Genomic DNA, 20788 nt, shown 5'->3' with positions numbered 1-20788 from the left:
GCGAGTTATTATAGCCCAACGTGCTCAGCATGTTGCTGTGGGATTCTCCATTGGGAGAGCAGTGGAACACACTGCAGCTAACAGGGCCCTGAGCTGGGACCTGGTGGAGTAGGGTGGGCCTGGGTCCCCCATGCACCTCCTCAATCCCCAAGACAGGGGGCCAGCACCCATTTCCTAGAGGTTCTGGCTGTTAGGTCACACTGCCCTGGTGAGAGGGTGGTGTTGTGTAACCACAGTTGTGTTGCAGGAGAAGCAGGGTTAGTTGTGGTCCCAAGAACTATTCCTAGGAATAAGGGATCTTCCGGAAAAGGGTTTATTTTCCGCAAGATCCCGTCTAGACTGGCGCTTTTCTCCGGCAAAACCCCGAGCCGGAAAAAAGTGGCAGCCATGTTCATGCAAATGCCGCGGGGGATATTTAAATCCCCTGCAGCATTTGCAATTCCAAAGTGTCTCATTAGCATCCCTTTTCCGGAAAAGGGTGCCAATGTAGACGTAACCCAGATGTTCTCATGTTTCAGGTATTGTTACATACATTCTGCAGGTATGTTAGGCTGGGTGGTTTTGGATATGTAATACATTCTGTTACACTGTGTAACCCATTATAACCATGAAAAATTACTCTTTTGAGACTGCCATTCTAATCAAGCTTAAAAGATCCATAATTTTGGCCCACAAGGAACTGAATGCAGTCAGTTAAGATAAACTTATTTGCATGTGTACTCTATTACATGGTTTCTTGGGTCTTGAAGAAAAAATGAAACCCCTGCGGTATTTGCATTTACATGGCTGCCGCTTTTTTCCGGCTTGGGGAAAAGGCTTTATTTTCCGGAGAATCACGTCTAGACTGGCGCTTTTCTCCGGATTTTCCCCAAGCCGGAAAAAAGCAGCAGCCATGTAAATGCAAATACCGCGGGGGATATTTAAATCCCCCGCGGATTTTGCTATTCCGAAGTGTCTAATCTGCATTCCTTTTCCGGAAAAGGGATGCAGTGTAGACACAGCCAGTGATTTCAGCTCTTTAGCTTATAACAGAGGAGCCTTAGCACTGGCCCACAGTGAAGTTAACTCCACAGCTCACAATGGCTGTGTCTACATTGGCACCCTTTTCTGGAAAAGGGATGCTAATGAGACACTTCAGAATTGCAAATGCCCCGGGTATTTAAATTTTCCCCATCGCATTTGCATGAACATGGCTGCCGCTTTTTTCCAGCTCAGGGCTTTGCTGGAGAAATGCGCCACTCTAGACAGGTATCTTGCAGAAAATAAACCCTTTTCCGGAAGATCCCTTATTACTGATTTTAAGAGGAATAAGGGATCTTCCAGAAAAGGCTTTATTTTCCAAAAGATCCCTGTCTACACTGGCGCTTTTCTCCAGCAAAGCCCCGAGCCAGAAAAAAGCAGCAGCCATGTTCATGCAAATGCATTTGCAATTCCAAAGTGTCTCATTAACATCCCTTTTCCAGAAAAGGGTGCCAATGTAGACACAGCCAGACAGAGCCCCACCACCAGATACAAAGACCTATCCCCAGCCTCTCTCTTAATTTGACTGGGTTTGGAACCCATGCCCCTTGTCTAGCGAGAGCTACTTAGTTTATGGCGAATCCCTCTGTCATAAACAGTTCCACCATTCCATTGTCCTTGATTCGCATAATCAGGGTAACAACACTTTTATCCCAGCACCCAGGCAGCAGACCCTGCACCTGGCACAGCACGAGGCAGCCACCCGCTGCCACCCAGCCCTCTGCCTCTTCCCGGGACCAGGCTGGAGGCTCCCAGGAGCCTGCCCAGGTTCGCAAGAGGCGGGCGCCTGCCTGGTCTAATGCAGAGATCGTGGACCTCATCCACGACCTCCGCACTAGGCACAGGAAAGTGGCCATCTAGGGCAGGATAGCTGCCAGCCTGGCCACCCAGGAGCAGGTTTGCATGAAAATCAGGGTGGTCCACTGAGACCCCCGACCCTGAGCTTAGAACATAAGAACATAAGAATGGCAGTACTGGGCCAGACCAAAGGTCCATCTAGCCCAGTAGCCTGTCTGCCAACAGTGGCCAACACTAGGTACCCTGGAGGGGATGGACCGAAGACAATGACCAAGCCATTTGTCTCGTGCCATCCATCTGAAGCCTTCCACAAACAGAGGCCAGGGACAACATTTCTACCCCCTGGCTAATACCACTCCATGGACCCAACATCCATGAATTGATCTAACTTCTCTTTAAACTCTGTTCTAGTTCTAGTCTTCACAGCCTCCTGCAGCAAGGAGTTCCACAGGTTGACTCTTTGCTTTGTGAAGAACAACTTTCTGTTATTAGTTTGAAGCCTGCTACCCATTCATTTCATTTGGTGTCCTCTAGTCCTTCTATTAGGGGAACTAATGAAGAACTTTTCTTTATGCACCCTCTCCACCCCACTCATGCTTTTATAGACCTCTATCATATCCCCCCTCAGTCTCCTTTTTTCTAAGCTGAAAAGTCCCAGTCTCTTTAGCCTCTCTTCATATGGGACCTGTTCCAAACCCCTGATCATTTTAGTTGCCCTCCCCTCTCCCACCCTCTCTCTTCCCCTCTCCCACCTCCTATTCCCAGTCTCCCCGAGTTTTGTTCAATAAAGAGAGATTCTATTTTTGAACACGTGTCCTTTATTTTGTACATCAGGAATAGGGGCTAGGGAGGGGTAAGTGGAAGGAGGTGAGGGAGGAATGGGATACAAGCCCCCGATGGGGAGGACTGGGGTGGCTCTGCAGGTTCATCGGGGTGGAAGCTCTCCTGCAGCCCCCCGATTACCCCCTCCCCCCGGATGGCAGCCTGCGGCAAGTGCAGCCGGGCTGATGGCCGAGTGGTGTGATGTGCAGAGTGTGGTACTCAGGGCAATCCAAGCCAGGACTGCTTTGCAAGCGGGGCACCCCTGAGAACTGTCTGTCCGGGGTGGGGGTCGGGTCCCTTTAAGCACAGCCCTCGGCTAGCCTGAGACAGCAGCTCCACGCTCTAAGTCCTCATCTGATGCCCTGCTGGCACTGCTTCCAGCCAGCCTTAACCTCCGTTCAGGGTCCACTCTGTGTGGACATGCTAGTTCGAATTGGCAAAATGCTAATTTGAACTAGTTTTTAGGTCTAGATGCACTAGTTCAAATTAGCTTTGTTCGAATTAACTAATTCGAATTAAGTTAGTTCGAATTAGTGCTGTAGTGTAGAAATACCCTATTTGCATTAGACCTACTTTAAAACACAAAGACTACTTTTTTCTGATGCTTGATTCCAAAAAAAAAAAAAAAGGCACTTTACTGGCAGCCCAACTCCCCCTTCAGTTTCTCTTCAACAGAACAGAGCTCATCTCTCTCTCGCCCTCTCTCCTCTGGCTATTGTCTCTTCACACATAGTTGTTACTTAATTGCCTTTTCTTCTGGGCTATTGCCCTTAATTGATTGATCCATTGAAAGAACAGAGGGTATGTCTACACTACCCCGCTAGTTGGCACTAGGAGGGTAATGTAGGCATACCGCACTTGCAAATGAAGCCCGGGATTTGAATTTCCCGGGCTTCATTTGCATAAGCGGGGAGCCGCCATTTTTAAAACCCCGCTGGTTCGAACTAGGCTTCCTAGTTCGAACTACCGTTACTCCTCATTCCATGTATCCATGAGGAGTAACGGTAGTTTGAACTAGGAAGCCTAGTTCGAACTACCTAGTTCGAGCCCCGTGTAACCGCGCTGCACGGGGTTCGAACCAGCGGGTTTTTAAAAATGGCGGCTCCCCGCTTATGCAAATGAAGCCCGGGAAATTCAAATCCCGGGCTTCATTTGCAAGTGCGGTATGCATACATTACCCCGCTAGTTCGAACTAGGAGGGTAGTGTAGACATACCCAGAAAGAATAGGCTGTAGTAGCCTCAGTCCTGAGGGCCAGGGGAGAGACCCAGCTCCAAATATTGGTGGAGCAGGTCCCCCGGCTCTGACTATTCTGGGAACCTGGGCACCAAAGCCCATTTAACTCGCCGCCCATGTCAACAAAAATACTGGACACACTTAACATGCCATCACAATCTACATTACATAGGATTTAGAAAATACTGGAGAGTTCTATTTTCTCATTTCTATTTTCTCAATTTGTTTCCTGAACAGAAAGCTGAAATACTGGGCTGTCTGGTTCAAAACTGGACACCTGGCAACCCTACCAGCACCGCTCAGCACAATAGGCTGCAGCAAGACCACCAGCCAGGGAGGGAGCCAAGTTTGGGCCCTTGTGGCCAAAAGCCCGAAGACTTTATCCTCTGAAAGCAACGGCCTCAAAAGGGCCTCCCTAGTACTCAACCAGGGAGACAAAGATGACTTGTCCCAGGCTACAGGGACTGTCCCTGCTCTGAGAGCCACATTCAAGCTCATTGGAGTGGAACTGGAGTTTAGTTTCAGTTCTGTTAGACATGGCTAAGCAGCCAGTCTGCTTTGGGGCTCCCCACTGCGATTCTGTGTCCTGCTGCCTCTCTAGCTGCCAGCTACTTCCTCTCTGAATCGGGTGTAGTGCTGTGTATAGATAATGGCATGAACCACCATGCAACTGCAGAGCTAGGCCAGTGAGGCGTGGGCTGCGAGAGACAGGAATATTTACACCAGCAATGGGCAACCAAGGCTAGTGAGTGGGCTGCATGTGTGGCCTCCTTTATCTCAGGGGGGAGAGAACAAGATTGTCCTAACCAAGGCAGTCTCCCAGGACAGGGCAGTTTTGTTTTGTTCACTGTGCTTGTGTACCTAGAATGTGTTTTAAACCTGCTGCCTATTAATTTCATTTGGTGATTCCTAGTTCTTACGCCAGCGCTCACCAACCAGTCGATCGGGATCTACCAGTAGATCTTGGAGCCTCTGACAGGAGATCTTGACTGGCTTGGCCAAGAGGCTAGCAAGCCCAGCACTTCAGCTGCCCCCCACAGACTCCTGCACATCTCCTGCTCTTTGCCTTGGAGCTGTCCCCTCAGGAACCTCCTGCTTGCTGTGCAGGGCAGGGGAGACAGAGGAGGGTGCTGATGGCAAGATGCCTCCTCTCCCACCCTGTATCCTAGCTCCACAGAGCAGAGAGGGGGCACAACAGGGCTTGGGAGGGAGTTTGCTGGCTGCTTTTGGGAGTGGTGCAGGGCCGGGACAAGGGTGAGCCTGCCTAGCCCCACTGCACCCCCACCCAGGAGCCACCTGATGTAAGCAAGGCCCAGCTGGAGCCAACATTCCAAAACCCTATCCCAGTCATGAACCTCCTCCTGCAACCCAAGCCCCTGCCATAACCCTGAGTACCCCTGCATCCAACCACCTCCTACAGCCTGCACCTAGATTTCCCTCCAGCATCCCAACTGCCTGCCCCAAACTCAGCTCAGAGCCCCTCTCGCACTCCAAATCCCTTAATTCAAGACCTGAGCCTGCACCCCAACCTGCTGGCCCTGCCTGGTGAAAGTGAGGGAGGATGGGGGAGGGAAGATGGAGTGAGCAAAGGCGGGGTCTTGGAGAAGGGGCACAAAGGAGGTGGGGCAAGGACATGTAGGTTTGAGGTAGATCTTGGATTGCACTTACATTCAAAAAGTGATCTCATGCTTAAAAAGGTTGGAGACCCCTGTCTTATGTGATAGGAACAAATAAGTAACTTTTCATTATTCACTTTTTCCATACCCATCATGATTTTATAGACCTCTGTCCTATCTCCCCTTCGTCTCCTCTTTTCTAAGTTGAAAAGTCCCAGTCTTCTTACTTCTCTTTCTATGGCAGCAGCTCCATACTCCTAATAATTTTTGTTCCCTTTTCTGAACCTTTTCTAATGCCAGTTTATCTTTTTTGAGATGAGGCGGCCACATCTGTACGGAGCATTCAAGATGTAGGTGCATCACGGATTAATTGTTGATCAGTAACTTCACTGATGTTCAGTTACCTAATCCACTTGTCAGAGTGTCGGTGCTTTTTATGCCTACTTCACAGTAGATATGAGTGTTACAGCCCCAGTCAGGGAGGGTTAGCTGTTTGACTCATGCTTTTATCTCAGGAGGTCCCTGATGTGGCAGCCAAGAGAATGGGCATCACTCTTCCACCACAAACAAACTTCATCCCAGCTGTCTGTGCTGATTGTCCCCAGGATCAGGCACATGGGATCAGTGCCCAGATCCTATGGGAAGCATCAGGACACTGTCAGACACTTAACAGCAGGGCTAGTTACATCCCCACTCTTCCTTCTCTCTCCAAATTCTCCCCCTTCCTATGTGATCCTTCAGTTTCTGTCTGGCTCCCACTTCTGTCTCTAGGCTGTGTCTACACGGGGCCAAATGTCAGAAAAAAGCCCTCTTTCAGAACATCCCTTCTTCCTTGTAGAACTAGGTTTAACAAAAAAACCCATCTGCTTTTCCAAAAAATGTTTCAGATCTCTGGTATCCCAGAAAAACGCTGCAGTCTAGTTGTACCCTTAGTTTCTGTCTGCTCTCAGACTTATCACGTGATTTCTTGAGGATCCTGTCTCATGAGTTTGGAACATTTGGGGTGAGCAGTACTGGAAATGTGATTGAAAGTTGCCAGTGTCCTTTACATTTTAAAAAAAGCAGAAGACTGAGGAGGAACTTTTAGCCCTTTCCTTTCGATCACATGTTCAGAGAGAGGAAGGAGTACTTCTCTGGGATGATGACTAGCTCGGTGCTGACCAATATGTTGTGTTCCCACTGTAAACCAAATATTTTTGCCATTAAACATTAGAGCCAGCTTCCCAGCCTTGTAAACCTCCTGCTTATTCCCAGCAAGGCATATTGCTCAAGAAATAGATTCTTGGGTGTGTTGCAGGAGTGCTAGGCTTGGTCTGGCACTTAAAATGTAGGTCAACAGAGCTGACAGTAGGGCAAATCACACCTCCAAGGGACAGATGTAGCAAGAGGTTGACAGAAGAAGGCTCATCCCCCTAGCTACTCCTGTGCAAGGGAGTGTGGGCCCCTTACTAAAACTCAGCCGGGGACAGGTGGGAGGGGGGGCGTTGGCTGGCCAGCCCCAGGACCAAAAGGAAGGAGAAAGGTCAATGGGAAATCAAGACCCTGAGGCTGATCATCCTCAGGAACAATGGAAGAGTCCACTGCTGCAGGCCAGCCTGATTGACAGGGTGGGCAGGCCAATGAGGGGATCAGGATGCCCAGGGTGTCCTGTCCTGCATCCCGGGTCAGACAGAGTGGGGTCGAGTGAAGGAGACAGCAGCTGCCTCTAGATTGGCATGATTTTCCGGAAATGCTTTTAACGGAAAAGTTTTCCGTTAAAAGCATTTTCGGAACAGAGCATCTAGATTGGCACGGACGCTTTTCCGCAAAAAAGCCCCGATCGCCATTTTCGCAATCGGGGCTTTTTTGCAGAAAACAAATCTGAGCTGTCTACACAGACCCTTTTGCGCAAAAGCTTTGCGCAAAAGGGACTTTTGCCTGAACGGGAGCAGCATAGTATTTCCGCAAGAAGCACTGATTTCTTACAGTAGGAAGTCAGTGCTTTTGCAGAAATTCAAGCGGCCAGTGTAGAAAGCTGGCACGTTTTTCCGGAAAAGCGGCTGATTTTCCAGAAAAACTGGCCAGTCTAGACACAGCCAGCATGTGCCCGAGCTGAGCTGGGAGCAGAGCAGGGCCAGACTGAGACAGATGGAGACATGGCCCCGCAGCAGATCCATGCTTGGAGTGGGGCTGCAGCAGCCAGGGCCAGAAGCACTGGGGGACATGGGGAGCCCAGGGACTGAAGGCAGCGTAGCAGAGTGTGGAGCTGGGGCTGGAGCTGTCTGGAGCTGGGTGCAGTGATCAGCTGGGGAGAGCGAAGGGAGACCCTGGGCAGAGACCCAGCCTGGTGAGACGCCCCCAGCCAGGAGGCCTGGCCAGCCAGGCTGGGAGGGGGATCGTAACGCCCACGGGAGGGGGCTGATGCTGGGCAGAAGGGTCCTGCCACCCGGAGCCCGAAGGCTGCAGCCTCCACCAGAGCAAGTGTCCGACCCGCAGCCCCCTGTGGCGCCTGGGGAAGAGGCGCTGGGCCTGGCCAGACCGGCGGGGCCTGCCCTGACACGCCAGAGACGCTGCGCGCGGTGCCCTGCGCAGAGTGGAGAGACGTGTTTCCTTGCACCTGCCCCGTTCGGCCTCAGGCTCCTTTTCACGTGGTCACCGTTCCATCGGCCGTATTCGCACTGACCTACAGGCAGTGCCCGGGGAGAACAGAGCCCCCAGAGCGGGGACACCCGGCCCCTGCCCAAGGTCGGGGGTCAGCCCCCAGGACTCCTGGGCCCAGGTGTGAGGGGGTTATGGGGACTCCGCCACGCAGGAAGTGGAAGGGGAGCCCCCGAGGGCAGGGAGGCCTCTGGGTACAGGGAGCGGGAGCAGGGACTCAGATCCTTCACTGGCCCCTTTCACCGGGGTCACATAGAAGCCCGGAAAGTTCCCCTCGATAGCGGGACCTTTCCCCTGGTTGCACCTGCTGAGGGAGGTAGATGACCGACACTAATGAAAACGCCCTTCCAGTACTCTAGGAAGCATCTATGCCAGCGGTTCCCAGCCGCCGGTCCATGAAGCGCTGCCTGCCAGAGCTCAAGCCAGCTGTTTGAGGTGTCTCAGCTCTGGCAGCTGTGGTGGCTGAGGCTGGAGCAGGAGGCACCTCCCTCCTGCCTCCTCTTCAATAAAGGCAGCCTGGCCAGGGCTCCATTCTCCATCCCACCCATGGAGGCACAAGATGTGCTTGGGGAGGGAGGGGGTGTAGGGTAAATTGAGGCAGTCCATGGTATCTTGCTGAGAACTGACAAACTCAAACCTGAAAGTATCAGGCCAACCTTGGGAAGAATACAGTTCAACAGGTACCAGGACCCTGGCTCCTCTGGCAACTACATTCCAAGGGGCCTTTCTTATTTTGATAAGGCCTGGCTGGCATCAGCCAGGCTGCACGGGTTCTCACTGTCTCTTATGCTTTCAGATTAATGAGCCTGAGTCCCAAGGACTGTGCCAGCGTGAGATGGAGTCATTCAGCCCTAGACATCACAAGTTCAGCTAACAAGCTTACAACAATATATTCATTCTGGGAGCTGCCATCCTGTTTATGTTGGCTCATTTAGCTTGTTAGGTATAACTACCTGTATTAGTGATAACATGTTGAATTTGCAATAGGCGGAGATGCTGTGTAACTGTCGTAGACCATTGGCCTATGTGCATATCTCACTTCCGCTGCTAGACCTATCAAATCACTTCTCCGTCCATCTGCTACCTATATAATCTAATATATGTTTTGGTTAAGTTAGTGCTCTCCGGGCTAACCCCCTGGTCCGCACTCCACCAGCGCTGTGTGTTCAATAAATCCTCTGCCTGTTTTCACCTGCACCCAGTGTGTCCGGATATTATTCCCTACAGGGGGCATGGAGGAGAGCCACTCCCCCTGCCTACACAGCAGTAAGGGCCACACCCCTAGAGGGGGTAATGGGGTTTTGGGTGAGGGCGTGGTGGGATCACAGGCCAAGAGGGTGTTGGCATGGGCTGCAGGGTGGAGGTCAAAGGGAGTTAGGCACTGGGGAACAAGGGTCTGGGTTGGGGCTAGGCAGATGGTAATATTTTATTTGCATATTCATCGGCATAATAAATATGCAAATAAAATGTTGATGGGCTGCCAAAAGTTTGTGAATAGATTTGCTGGTCCACAGCATAAAAAAGGTTGGGAAAACCACTGGTCTACACCATGGGGATATGCCAACATAGCTATGGCATTGTAGCTATGACACTGTAGTATAGGGCAGAGGTTTTCAGTCAGGGGTACATGTACCCCAGGGATACACAGAGGTCTTACACCTCATCTAGAGATTTGCCCGGTGTTACAACAGGCTGCATAGGAAGCCCTAGCACAGGCGGTACAAACTACAATTTCATACAGACAATGACTTGTTTGCACTGCTCTATACAGCGAAATGGAAGTACAATATTTATATTCCAATTAATTTATTTTATAATTATAAGATAAACATGGGAAAGTCAGCCGGTTTTTTCAGTAACAGAACGCTGTGACAGTTTAGTATATTTATGTCTGATTTTGTAAGCAAGTAATTTTTAAAGGAGGTGAAACCTGGAGGTACACAAGACAAATCAGACTCCTGAGTGGAGGACAGTAATCCGGAAAGATTCAGAGTACGTCCACACTGCAGCTGGAGATGTAATTGCCAGCCCAGAAAGACATACACATGCTGAAGCTAGCTTTGATCAAGCTAGCATATTAAAAATCCCAGCGGGCTGTAGCAGCCCAAGCAGTGGTATAAGCTAGCTGTCTGAATATGCACCAAAGGTTTCAGGTGGGACAGTACTTGGGTGGCTTGTCCATGCTACTGTGGCTCCACATTGCTACTTTAGACATGCCAGCTTCATGAAAGCTGGCATGGGTCAGTCTGTCCCAGTTGTAAATTACTCTCCAGTGGCTCAGTTGGGAGACCAGAATGTAGTTGGACAATTACTCACAGCTTAGATGGAAGTTTTCACTCAGCACTTGAGCCAACTCCAGCCAGGGTAATCATTTGAGTAAGTCTTTGTGGACCCCAGATACTGACTTTTTTCCCCCCCACTTCAAAATTCTGGGGAAAGGTTGACAAAACTTGAAATACCCTGTGATAATTCTCCCCTCTCCTCCGCTCTTGACAAAAAAGCCTGGTCAAAATGTGCCCAGATTTCCATTTTTTAATTTTTAAAGGGTTTTGTTAAAGTTTTCATTAAATGCCCCTCCCCTATTCATTTGGACTGGCTCGGACACAAACTATGCAGTGGGCAGTTACTGCTGCTCCTTGCAGCCTTTGTGGTCATCTAATGCAATGCCGGAGCAAAGGGTTGAAACCAGAAACCATGGATTTAATTTTTCCAACTGATTTCCTCTACTTGCCTTTTTAAAAACTTCAAGGAGTGATGTCTTATTTACCTGCAACTTCCTCCCCACCCTGGTCTGGGATCTGGAGCTTGTGTAGTCAGTCTGCAAAGAGGCAGACTAATGCAAAGTGAGGTGAGTTGTGCCTCTCTAGCTTGGGAAGCAGCCTGCTTTGTCTCTTTGGCTGTGTCCAGACTCCATGCCTCCGTCGACGGAGGCATGTAGATTAGCCAGATCGGAAGAGGGAAATGAAGCCGCGATTAAAATAATCGCGGCTTCATTTAAATTTAAATAGCTGCCCCGATCTGCCGATCAGCTGTTTGTCGGCAGATCGGGAGAGTCTGGACGCGATGCCCCGACAAAGAAGCCTTTCTTCATCGACACAGGTAAGCCTCGTGAAACCAGGTTTACCTGTGTCGATGAAGAAAGGCTTCTTTGTCGGGGCATCGCGTCCAGACTCTCCCGATCTGCCGACAAACAGCTGATCGGCAGATCGGGGCAGCCATTTAAATTTAAATGAAGCCGCGATTATTTTAATCGCGGCTTCATTTCCCTCTTCCGATCTGGCTAATCTACATGCCTCCGTCAACGGAGGCATGGAGTCTGGACACAGCCTTTCTCTCTCTGTATTGGGGTCTTCTGATTGTTCTGGATTCTAAGAAACCGGTAGGGTTACATCACAGCCTTCCAGTCCGAGTACTGCATGGTTTTATCTCACTTCTGCACATGTAGCTGTGCTGTAAGACCTACGAAACCACAATTACAGGAAAAGCTCTTCTGATGGGGGTGTTGTAGTGGTAGTTAGGAAGCCATGTTGCAACAGAGAAAGCCAATAATAGTGCTTTCTGTTGCTGCCACAAGCTACTTCAGGATCTCTGGGGCTTTAGACGTACCTTGTGAAGGCAGCTCGGGAACCTGCACCGGTAGGATTGTTTTGCACACTTGTAGCCTCCAAACCGTCAAATACCGTTTGAGTTCCCCTTTTCCCCTCCCCCACTTCCTTCAGTTTTGCTTCCAGACAAAGATTTTATCATTTGTTCACTGCTGTGCGGTCTCAGTTACTCAGGCCAGGAACTGACCCCGGGTCTCCTCTATTCCACTGGCCTCAGCACAGAGCGTGGAGCAGTTCTCTCTCCTAGATGCCATCACCTCTCTCTGCAGGCCTGATGGTTCTGAAAGTTCATCTCTAGACCATTATTAGAATACTGATGGCCTGTTTGGGTCCATCTTTAAAAAGTGCAAGTCAGATCCTAGTGAGGAAAATAGAAAGGAGCATAAACACTGCCAAATGAAGTGTAAAAATGTGACAAGAGGAGTTTGAAGAACAGCTAGCCAAACACTCAAAAGGTATAACATGTTTTCAAAGTACATCAGAAGCAGGAAGCCTGCTAAACAGCCAGTGGGGCCCCTGGACAACTGAGATACACAAGGAGCACTCCTGAACTATGAGTTTCTTTAACATATTGTAGGATCTCTTGAACAAGGTTCTCAAAGCCCAGACTGCATCTGAATGACCCAATTCTTGTCTAGACTAGGAGAGGTTTGCCAGTGTGGTTATATTGGTATGATTCTACTGGCAAAACCCTCTAGTGTAGATGAATATATATGCCTATATCACTGTAGCTTCGGCCAGCTCCCCAAAATGTCAGCTTCTACCAGTATAAAGACAGCATTGTCACTGGGATTTTACCAGCATAGCTATACACACACCCCAACCAATAAACCCTCATTTAAATTAGGGATGTAAAAGGTTAACCTGTTAACCAATAAGCCTCACCCATTAACTGGTGCTGGTTAACTGATAGGGGCTGGAGCAGCTTCCTGCCCACTCTGGTCTGGGCTGCTCCTGCCCCACAGAGCCCACGGCAGGTGCCGTCTGCTATGGCTGGCCAGAGCGGTCCCTTTCCCTGAAGGGCCCAGCCCCACCCTCACCCCTGTGCTGCAGGTTACATACTGTGACTCTCTGGGAGTGGGGTTGGCAGGGGCTAGGCTAAGCTTTCTACAGCAGAGCCCGCAGTGCATGTAACCGGGTAACTGAGATTTTCAGCAATTACATGGTTACCTTTAAAACAACTTTTCACATCCCCAATTTAGCCAAAGCATCGCAAGGCACCTGCACCAAGTGCACACACCAAGTGCTAAGAATACAGCCAAGTCTCTGCAGACCGAAAGGACTTTAAAGGGCTGGCTTTGAAGCTTGCCTTAAACTCAGGAAACAGTGTCAGACTCCTCACATCCACTACTCATTTCTTGCCACAATGCCTGCGTTGGGTTCCCCATTCCACCCCTCCCCCAGTTCTTCCCTTGAAAGGGACTTTCAACATTTAGTCAGCTCTGTAGACCCTGATTTCTTCACAGCAACTCTCCAGCATCACTGGTTGGGGGCACAGAGTTTGCCTCTAAGCACACAGAAAAGTCATCGCCAAAGCTGGCATGGATCCGTGAGCGAACCTCTGTGCCCTAAGACTGCCCTGTCCCTCCCCTGCAGCAGCTGTGGGCACTAATGAGCCCCTCTGGTCCCAGGACTGGTGAGCAGCTGGAGCGTCTACAGGTGCAGGACTATATTAGCCCTGTTGCTGCAGAGGGAATAAGTATCTCTACACCCAGCACCCCGCGGGCCCTGCCTCCCATCCCTCTAGCTAGCCCAGCTCCTTCCTTTCACCTGCATGGACCCAGACCATGCAATACTGGATCCGGGGGTAGAAGGGATGAGCAGAGAGACAATGGAAGAATAGCTCCCTGCGGGCACCATGGTCAAAGGCACAGCTGAAAATTGGATCCAGGCAGCTTTCATGGTCAAAACCCATTCCCCCTCTGCAACCAACAGGCAGCCAGTGCCAGTCATGGAACTTCACACTTTGAAATGATTCCACACACCTGCCTTCTGCCACATTTCCAGCCTCCCACCCTCTCCCCTCCCCACAAAAACTACCCTCTCTTCCTCGTGTCTCACCTCTCATTTAGACACCCCCATTTATGCCCACCCCACTTAAACTCACCCTCAAAGTGGCCACACCTGGCATATCTCATATGCACTGCAACATCCCTCTCTCCCCACACACACACTCACACACTTCATGAAGCTGAGAACCAGGGGGCAAGGGGTAAAACAATTAATTATGCAGTTCAGTTCCTTATTTAAGCCTTCTCAGCCATGTCGCGTCGCAGGGCAGGGCAGGGCAGGGGGAGGGGAGGGGAGGGGAGGACATGACATGACATGACATGACATGACATGCTTCGCTTCTCCTAGCTCCCCTTGCTACAGGGACTGTCAATTGCTGAACTAAACCAGCAGCCAAAGGCACAGCAAACTGCTGTCCTAAGGAGTCTTTTAGGGTTCTCTCCCCTCTGCCAAATGGGATCAGACCAGGAGTCCATCTATCCCAGTATCCCATCTCCAACAATGGCAACCGCCTCCTGCAACAAACCTGCAGTAGGAGTCATGGAATAACTTGCTGCACAAGGAAAATTCCCAGCTGATTCTATTAGTTAGAGGTTGGTTTAAGCTCTATAGCATGAGTATGTATAACCCATCCCAAACCTATTAAAAACCTGTCCCAAACCTCTTAGTTTTGCTACTCCTTGCTACTACAACCGGTGACAAAGTCCCTTGGTAGCTCCTTGGGGTTCTGCGCTTCTTGGCAGTTACTTGGGAGCCTCAGAGACTCACAGAGCCCCCTTTGTTGCCCTGGGATTTCCCTAGAGGCAAGGGTCTCCGCTTACCGAGTCATTCTCATCACAGGCCAATCCTTGGGGTTCAGCCTTGGCTCAGCTGGGCTCTGCGTGCCTTCCGAAAACTCCCCCCCTGCTGCTTGGGAGGAATCCTTTTATAGAAACCTAGGGTTGCCAGGTGTCCTGTATTCACCCAGACAGTCCGGTATTTTCGGCTCCTGTCTGGTAAAAAAATTTGGAGAATATCGGACACCTAAAATGTCTGGTATTTTCTGATTTTTCCCTGGCCAGGAGGCAAAAATGCCAGGCACCTGGCAACCCTACAAACACTCAGGCTATGTCTACATTGGCATGATCTTGTGCAAATACTCTTTAACGCAAGAGTTCTTGCATTAAAGTATTTGCGCAAGAGAACGTCTACACTGGCATGTGCATTTGCGCAAGAGCATCCGTGCCAGTGTAGACACTCTCTTACACAAGAAAGCTCCGATCCATTTTAGCCATCGAGCTTTCTTGCGCAAGAAATTCACGTTGCCTGTCTACACTGGCCTCTTGCGCAAGAAGAGTTGCCCAAGAGGGTTTATTTCTGAGCAGGAGCATCATAGTTCTTGCGCAAGAAGCCCTGATTTCACACATTAGAACGTCACTGTTCTTGCGCAAGAACTCCCCGACAGTGTAGACAGGAAGCATGTTTTTGCGCAAAAGCGGTTGCTTTGTTGCAAAATCGCGCCAATGTAGACACTGCCTCAGTGCCCGGCTTCCCGGCTCCCAAGACCCCTAGCCCTCTGACCCTTACCTGGTTCCGCAAGGCTGCCGGCACAAAATGGCTGCCAACCAAGGGGAAGCTGGGTCTTAGTGCTCAGCAGCTCCCCTGTTCCTATCCCTGCACTCGTGCTTAAAGGGGACATGCTGTTTTATTTTAATTTTTTTTTCTCAACAACTTTGGTTCCCCCCACCCCTTTTCTTTTCCTTCAACAGAATTTTCCCCTGGTGTTTTTTTGGAGGGGAAGTGAGGTGTTCGGTATTTTTGTTTGAACCATCTGGCAACTGTATAGGAACTGAGAGGCTTTAATTGGCTGCAGGTGCTTAATTAACCCCAGCTGCAAAACTGCCTCCTAATTAGGCCTCTATTTTCTACCGGCTGCTGGGCTGTGTTCAGGTGAGGTTAATTTGGAAACAAGAAAGCATTAACCCACCTCCCAATATGGCTGCCTTCTATAAGAGTTTTGCAGTTTGCAGACTGTGGTCTGTCACTAACCCCAGAGGTTTTTGTTATCCATATAAATATCAAGTACTTTCTGACCTCACTTAAGTGCATTGCCTCAGTGATGTCATATGGCAAGGAGTTCCCCAGGGCTAATTGTGTGTTGTATAAAAATGTACAAAAATGTGTCAGGGGTTATTTTGAAGTATCTAAAGGTCTCTGCAGTTCACAATATACACTCATGGTTGTTTTCCAAAATAACAAATTACAAGCCATAACTAATTTCTTCCTTAATTCCCCTTGGCTTTCTATATTGCTATCCCTTTTATTTTTGAAAGAAGAAAATAAGCCTTGTGATAGAGCAATATGACCAATCCAGAGACCGGGCTTTCATTTTTGCTGTTAGTGGCAAAAGGGAAACCTTTAAAGTTTGGAAGTTAAAACCTAGTGAGTGTAATAGTAGCAACTGGACATCTAATATGCTAAATGCCAGTGAAAATGAGGTAGGATCTAAGGCTAAAAGAAGCAAACAAAAAGTTAAAAATTACTTAGACAAATTATAGTCTAGTAACACCTTAAAGACTAACAAAACATATAGATGGGATCATGAGCTTTCATGGGAATAACCCACTTCCTCAGATGATACTCTAGTCATCTGGAGAAGTGGGCTGCACCCATGAAAGCTCATGATACCATCTATGGCTATGTCTACACTGGCGCGATCTTGCGCCAGAGCTATGCAAATGAGGCTATGCGTGGAATATTGCTGAGCCTCATTTGCATATATAATGAGTCACCATTTTTGCGGACGAGGCTCTTGCGCAAGAAGGAGCCGTCTACACTGCCCCTTCTTGCGCAAGAAAAACCCTCTTGCACAATACCGCTACGCTGATTATTTTCACTTTGGAACTGGGAGAGGAGGGGCATAAAGGCAAACTTCCAAGAAACCGGTAGTAAAAGTTCCTGTGGAAACAGCTGCTCCTTCTGACAGATCTCCTGTGGTTTGTCAGAGGAAACTCCTGTCTAATGCACCAGGCTCAGAATGACTGGAATTGGCACCCTGAGGACTATAGATTAAGATGGTGGTCAGGCTTGGAACCGGGGGTTAATCTGGAGAGAAGCAGTGGAGCTTTCTGTTGACTCCCTGTTGCTTAATGCACACTGATTCCAGCCCTTCTGCAGATCTCCATCCTCTGGCCCCATTTGGAAGCCAGCTCCCTAATTCCATTCCCCCAGCACTCCCTCTATCCCAGTTCCAAAGTGAAAAGTTTCCTCCACTCCCCCATTCACTTGAATTCACATGTAAACGCAAGAGGAAATGGCCAAACTGGGGTGAGGCATGTAGGGAAGGGAAACAGGCAGGGAACATGGAATTAAGGAGCAGGGCTGCTGCTCACTGGGGCAAAGTACTGTATTCTGGAGCAGGACTGGGACAAGTGCACAGTGGGGAACCAGGGAGTCTGACAGGAACATCCCAGAACTATGGGCCAGTTTGCTAGGGGCCAAGGTGGTACAGGCCGGTGCTTTATTCTGCCAAAAGGTTTGGAAGTGGGTGGCACAGCTACAAAAGTGGGAGACACACCAGCCAGGCAGGAGTAGCAGCTAGTGAGTTCACATGCATTGGTCAGAACAATTTAAACTGCTTGCTGCATGGCTCAGCTGGGGAGAATTAAACTTAGCAGTTAGCAACATGGAGGAGGTGCATTTAGCAATTCGGTCCCTGAAATAAGTTTGAAACAAACAATAGCCTTTTGATTTTCAGAGTTAACACAAAGGACTTAAGGGACCTGGTTTTCTTTATGCCAGTGTTACTCTTATGTAATTAACTGACTAAAGTGGAGTCACTCCTGATTTACACCACTGTGAATGGGAGAAAAAACACACTTCTATGATTATCTAAAATAAAACTACAAATTCACAATCACAAATAACAACCTTCTTGTCAAGTTACTTAAAAGTGGCGTACTCACTTCCAGCGTCTTTATTAGGAAGGCAACAGACGTAGAACCAATTTTAGTACATATATTTCTTATGGGTGCAGAGTTTCCAGAACTAAAACATGTTACAGGGGAGCTGCTGATTTTGGTGATTCCATAAATTTCTGGGGGTAAAACTTTCTGTGGATCTAATTATTGATTACATGTGGCCTGCCCTGCTCAAGGTGGCAGATAGTAAGTCCATGCTGCTGGACATAACCACTGTTCCTGAAGAATGATCAATGAGGGTGGAAGAGGGCAGTACATAAATTAGGTACATGCAGATTTTGGACTGAAGCCACTGAATATCAGTGTAGTACATAGAGACACAAAAGCCTTACTCCTGCTCTATCAAAGTCAAAGGGAACAGGATCATTAGCAGGGCAGGATGATGAAACTTGCAACACCTTGCTTCATGGCACAAACTGTCACATTCAGAGCCTTCCATCAAACACAGTTTTCCAGTCCTACCTTTGTCCAACCATTTCTGTCAAATAAATATAATTAAACTTCAAAACAGACTTACCTGCTGCATTGCAAAAGACAACTGCAAATCCCCAGAACCACGATAAGCTCATTTTCTCCAGTCCGAGTTCAGAGGTTTCTTGATATCGTGTTCAGCTGCAACTGTCACTAGCTTCCTCTAGAATTTCCTATGAAGAATGAAGTCACGTTACCCTGTTGCCCCTCCCTGAGGTATAGCATGGACCTCCTTTTTTCTGTCCTCTCGCCATCCACCCTCCAAGACGTAAACAGACAAAAACTTTACCCTTCAAAGAAGGAAGGGGATGCCTCAGCTGAGTCTCTGAGGGTATGTCTACACTACAAAGTTAATTTGAACTAACGGATGTTAGTTGGAATTAACTTTGATAGGCGCTACACTAGCGCTTCGCTAGTTCGAACTTAATTCGAACTAGCGGAGCGCTTAGTTCGAACTAGGTAAACCTCATTCTACGAGGACTAAGCCTAGTTCGAACTTACTAGTTCGAATTAAGAGGTGTGTAGCCCCTTAATTCGAACTAGTGGGAGGCTAGCCCTCCCCAGCTTTCCCTGGTGGCCACTCTGGCCAACACCACGGAAACTCTACTGCCCCCTTCCCGGCCCCGGAGCCCTTAAAGGGGCACGGGCAGGCTACGGTGCCCGTGCCAGGTGCAAGCCTGCCAGCACCCAGCCAGCAGACCCTGTACCTGGCACGGCTCGAGCCACCCACCCGATGCCCCCCAGCCCTCCCCCTCTTCCCGGGACCAGGCTGGCGGCTCCCGGGAGCCTGCCCAGGTCTGCAAGAGGCGGGCACCCGCCTGGGCTAGTGCGGACATTGTGGACCTCGTCCACGACCTCTGCACTAGGCACAGGAAAGTGGCCGTCTAGGGCAGGATAGCTGCCAGCCTGGCCACCCAGGAGCAGGTGTGCATGAAAATCAAGGGGGTCCACTGAGACCTGAGCCCTGAGCTTACAATGGCCGTACTGGGTCAGACCAAAGGTCCATCTAGCCCAGTGGCCTGTCTGCTGACAGCGGCCAACCCTAGGGACCCTGGCAGGGATGGACCAAAGACAGTGACCAAGCCATTTGTCTCGTGCCATCCATCTCCAGCCTTCCACAAACTTTGGGCAGGGACACCACTCCTACCCCCTGGCTAATACCACTCCATGGACCCAACCTCCATGACTTTATCTCACTTCTCTTTAAACTCTGTTCTAGTTCTAGCCTTCACAGCCTCCTGCAACAAGGAGTTCCACAGGTTGACTCTTTGCTTTGTGAAGAACAACTTTCTGTTATTAGTTTGAAGCCTGCTACCCATTCCTTTCCTTTGGTGTCCTCTAGTCCTTCTATTCTGGGACCTAATGAAGAACTTTTCTTTATGCACCCTCTCCACGCCACTCATGCTTTTATAGACCTCTATCATATCTCCCCTCCGTCTCCTCTTCTCTAAGCTGAAAAGTCCCAGTCTCTTTAGCCTCTCTTCATATGGGACCTGTTCCCAACCCCTGATCATTTTAGTTGCCCTCCCCTCTCCCACCTTCTCTCTTCCCCTCTCCCACCTCCTTTTCCCAGTCTCCCCCAGTTTTGTTCAATAAAGAGAGATTCTATTTTTGACCACACGTTTTCTTTATTTTGTACATCAGGAAGGGGGGTTAGGGAAGGGTAAGTGGAAGGAGGTGAGGGAGGAATGGGGTACGAGCCCCCGATGGGGAGGACTGGGCTGGCTCTGCAGGCTTCTGGGGATGGAACCTCTCCTGCAGCCTCCCAATTGCCCCCTCTCCCCAGATGGCAACCTGCGGCAAGTGCAGCCGGTCTGATGACCGAGTGCTGTGATGTGCCCAGTGTGGGTACTCCGGGCACTCCAAGCCAGGACTGCTTTGCAAGCGGGGTGGGGGTCAGGTCCCTTTAAGCACAGCCCTCGGCTAGCCTGAGCCAGCAGCTCCACGCTCTAAGTCCGTGGTCCCCAACACGGTGCCCGCGGGCGCCATGGCGCCCGCGGGGGCATTCTTGTGCGCCCGCCACGTGCTCGGGGCTGGCCTGGCCCTGGGCACGTGGCGCTTGCACAGTGCCGGAGCCGGCTCCAGGCACATGGTGAGCGCCGGCCCCGAGGGGGTGCCGGCCCCGGGCGCTTGGGGGGGGCGCCGGCCCCGGGCGCGCGGCGCTTGGGGGAGGGGGTCGCCGGCCCCGGGCGCGCGGCGCTTGGGGGGGGAGGGAGCGCCGGCCCCGGCCCCAGGCGGTTGGAGGAGGGGGGGCGCCGGCCCCGGCCCCCGGCGCTTGGAGGAGGGGGGGTGCCGGCCCCGGGCGCACGGAGATTGGGGGGGGGGGGCGCCGGCCCCGGGCGCACGGCGCTTGGGAGGGGCACTGGCCCCGGGCACTTGGAGGAGGGGGAGCGCTGGCCCCGGCCCCCGGCGCTTGGAGGAGGGGGGCACCGGCCCCAGGCGCGCGGTGCTTGGAGGGGGGGGCGCCGGGCCCCGGGCGTGCAGCCCTTGGAGGTGGCCCCGGGCACTTGGAGGAGGGGCGGGGGGCCCCGGCCCCGGCTATGGGGGGGGACGCGTGGCTATGGGGGCGGGGACGCGTGGCTATGGGGGGGCCCCGCCCCCGCCCCCATCCCCGC

General features: G+C 50.7%; 1 protein-coding gene across 8 annotated transcripts in view; it reads right to left on the bottom strand.

The window, feature by feature from the left end:
• The window catches only part of LOC102454400 (SLAM family member 9-like), a 45914-nt gene extending 27541 nt beyond the window's left edge, over window positions 1–18373 (bottom strand). For all 8 annotated transcript variants that reach the window (XR_016347758.1, XR_016347757.1, XM_089772799.1 and 5 more), the window contains exon 1: window positions 18220–18373. Coding sequence is in view for 6 of the 8 variants with exons in the window: in XM_089772799.1 (XP_089628925.1) it covers window positions 18220–18271 (52 nt within the window). In the remaining 2 variants the exon portion in view is untranslated. The remainder of the gene's footprint in view (window positions 1–18219) is intronic.
• Between the last annotated feature and the right edge of the window lie 2415 nt (window positions 18374–20788).

This window comes from Pelodiscus sinensis, chromosome 22 (genome assembly GCF_052426305.1).
Source record: "Pelodiscus sinensis isolate ZL-2025 chromosome 22, ASM5242630v1, whole genome shotgun sequence".
In the NCBI taxonomy this organism is placed as follows: Eukaryota; Metazoa; Chordata; order Testudines; family Trionychidae; genus Pelodiscus; species Pelodiscus sinensis.
Note: the sequence above shows the minus strand (reverse complement) of the source record. Positions and strands in the feature narration are given on the sequence as shown.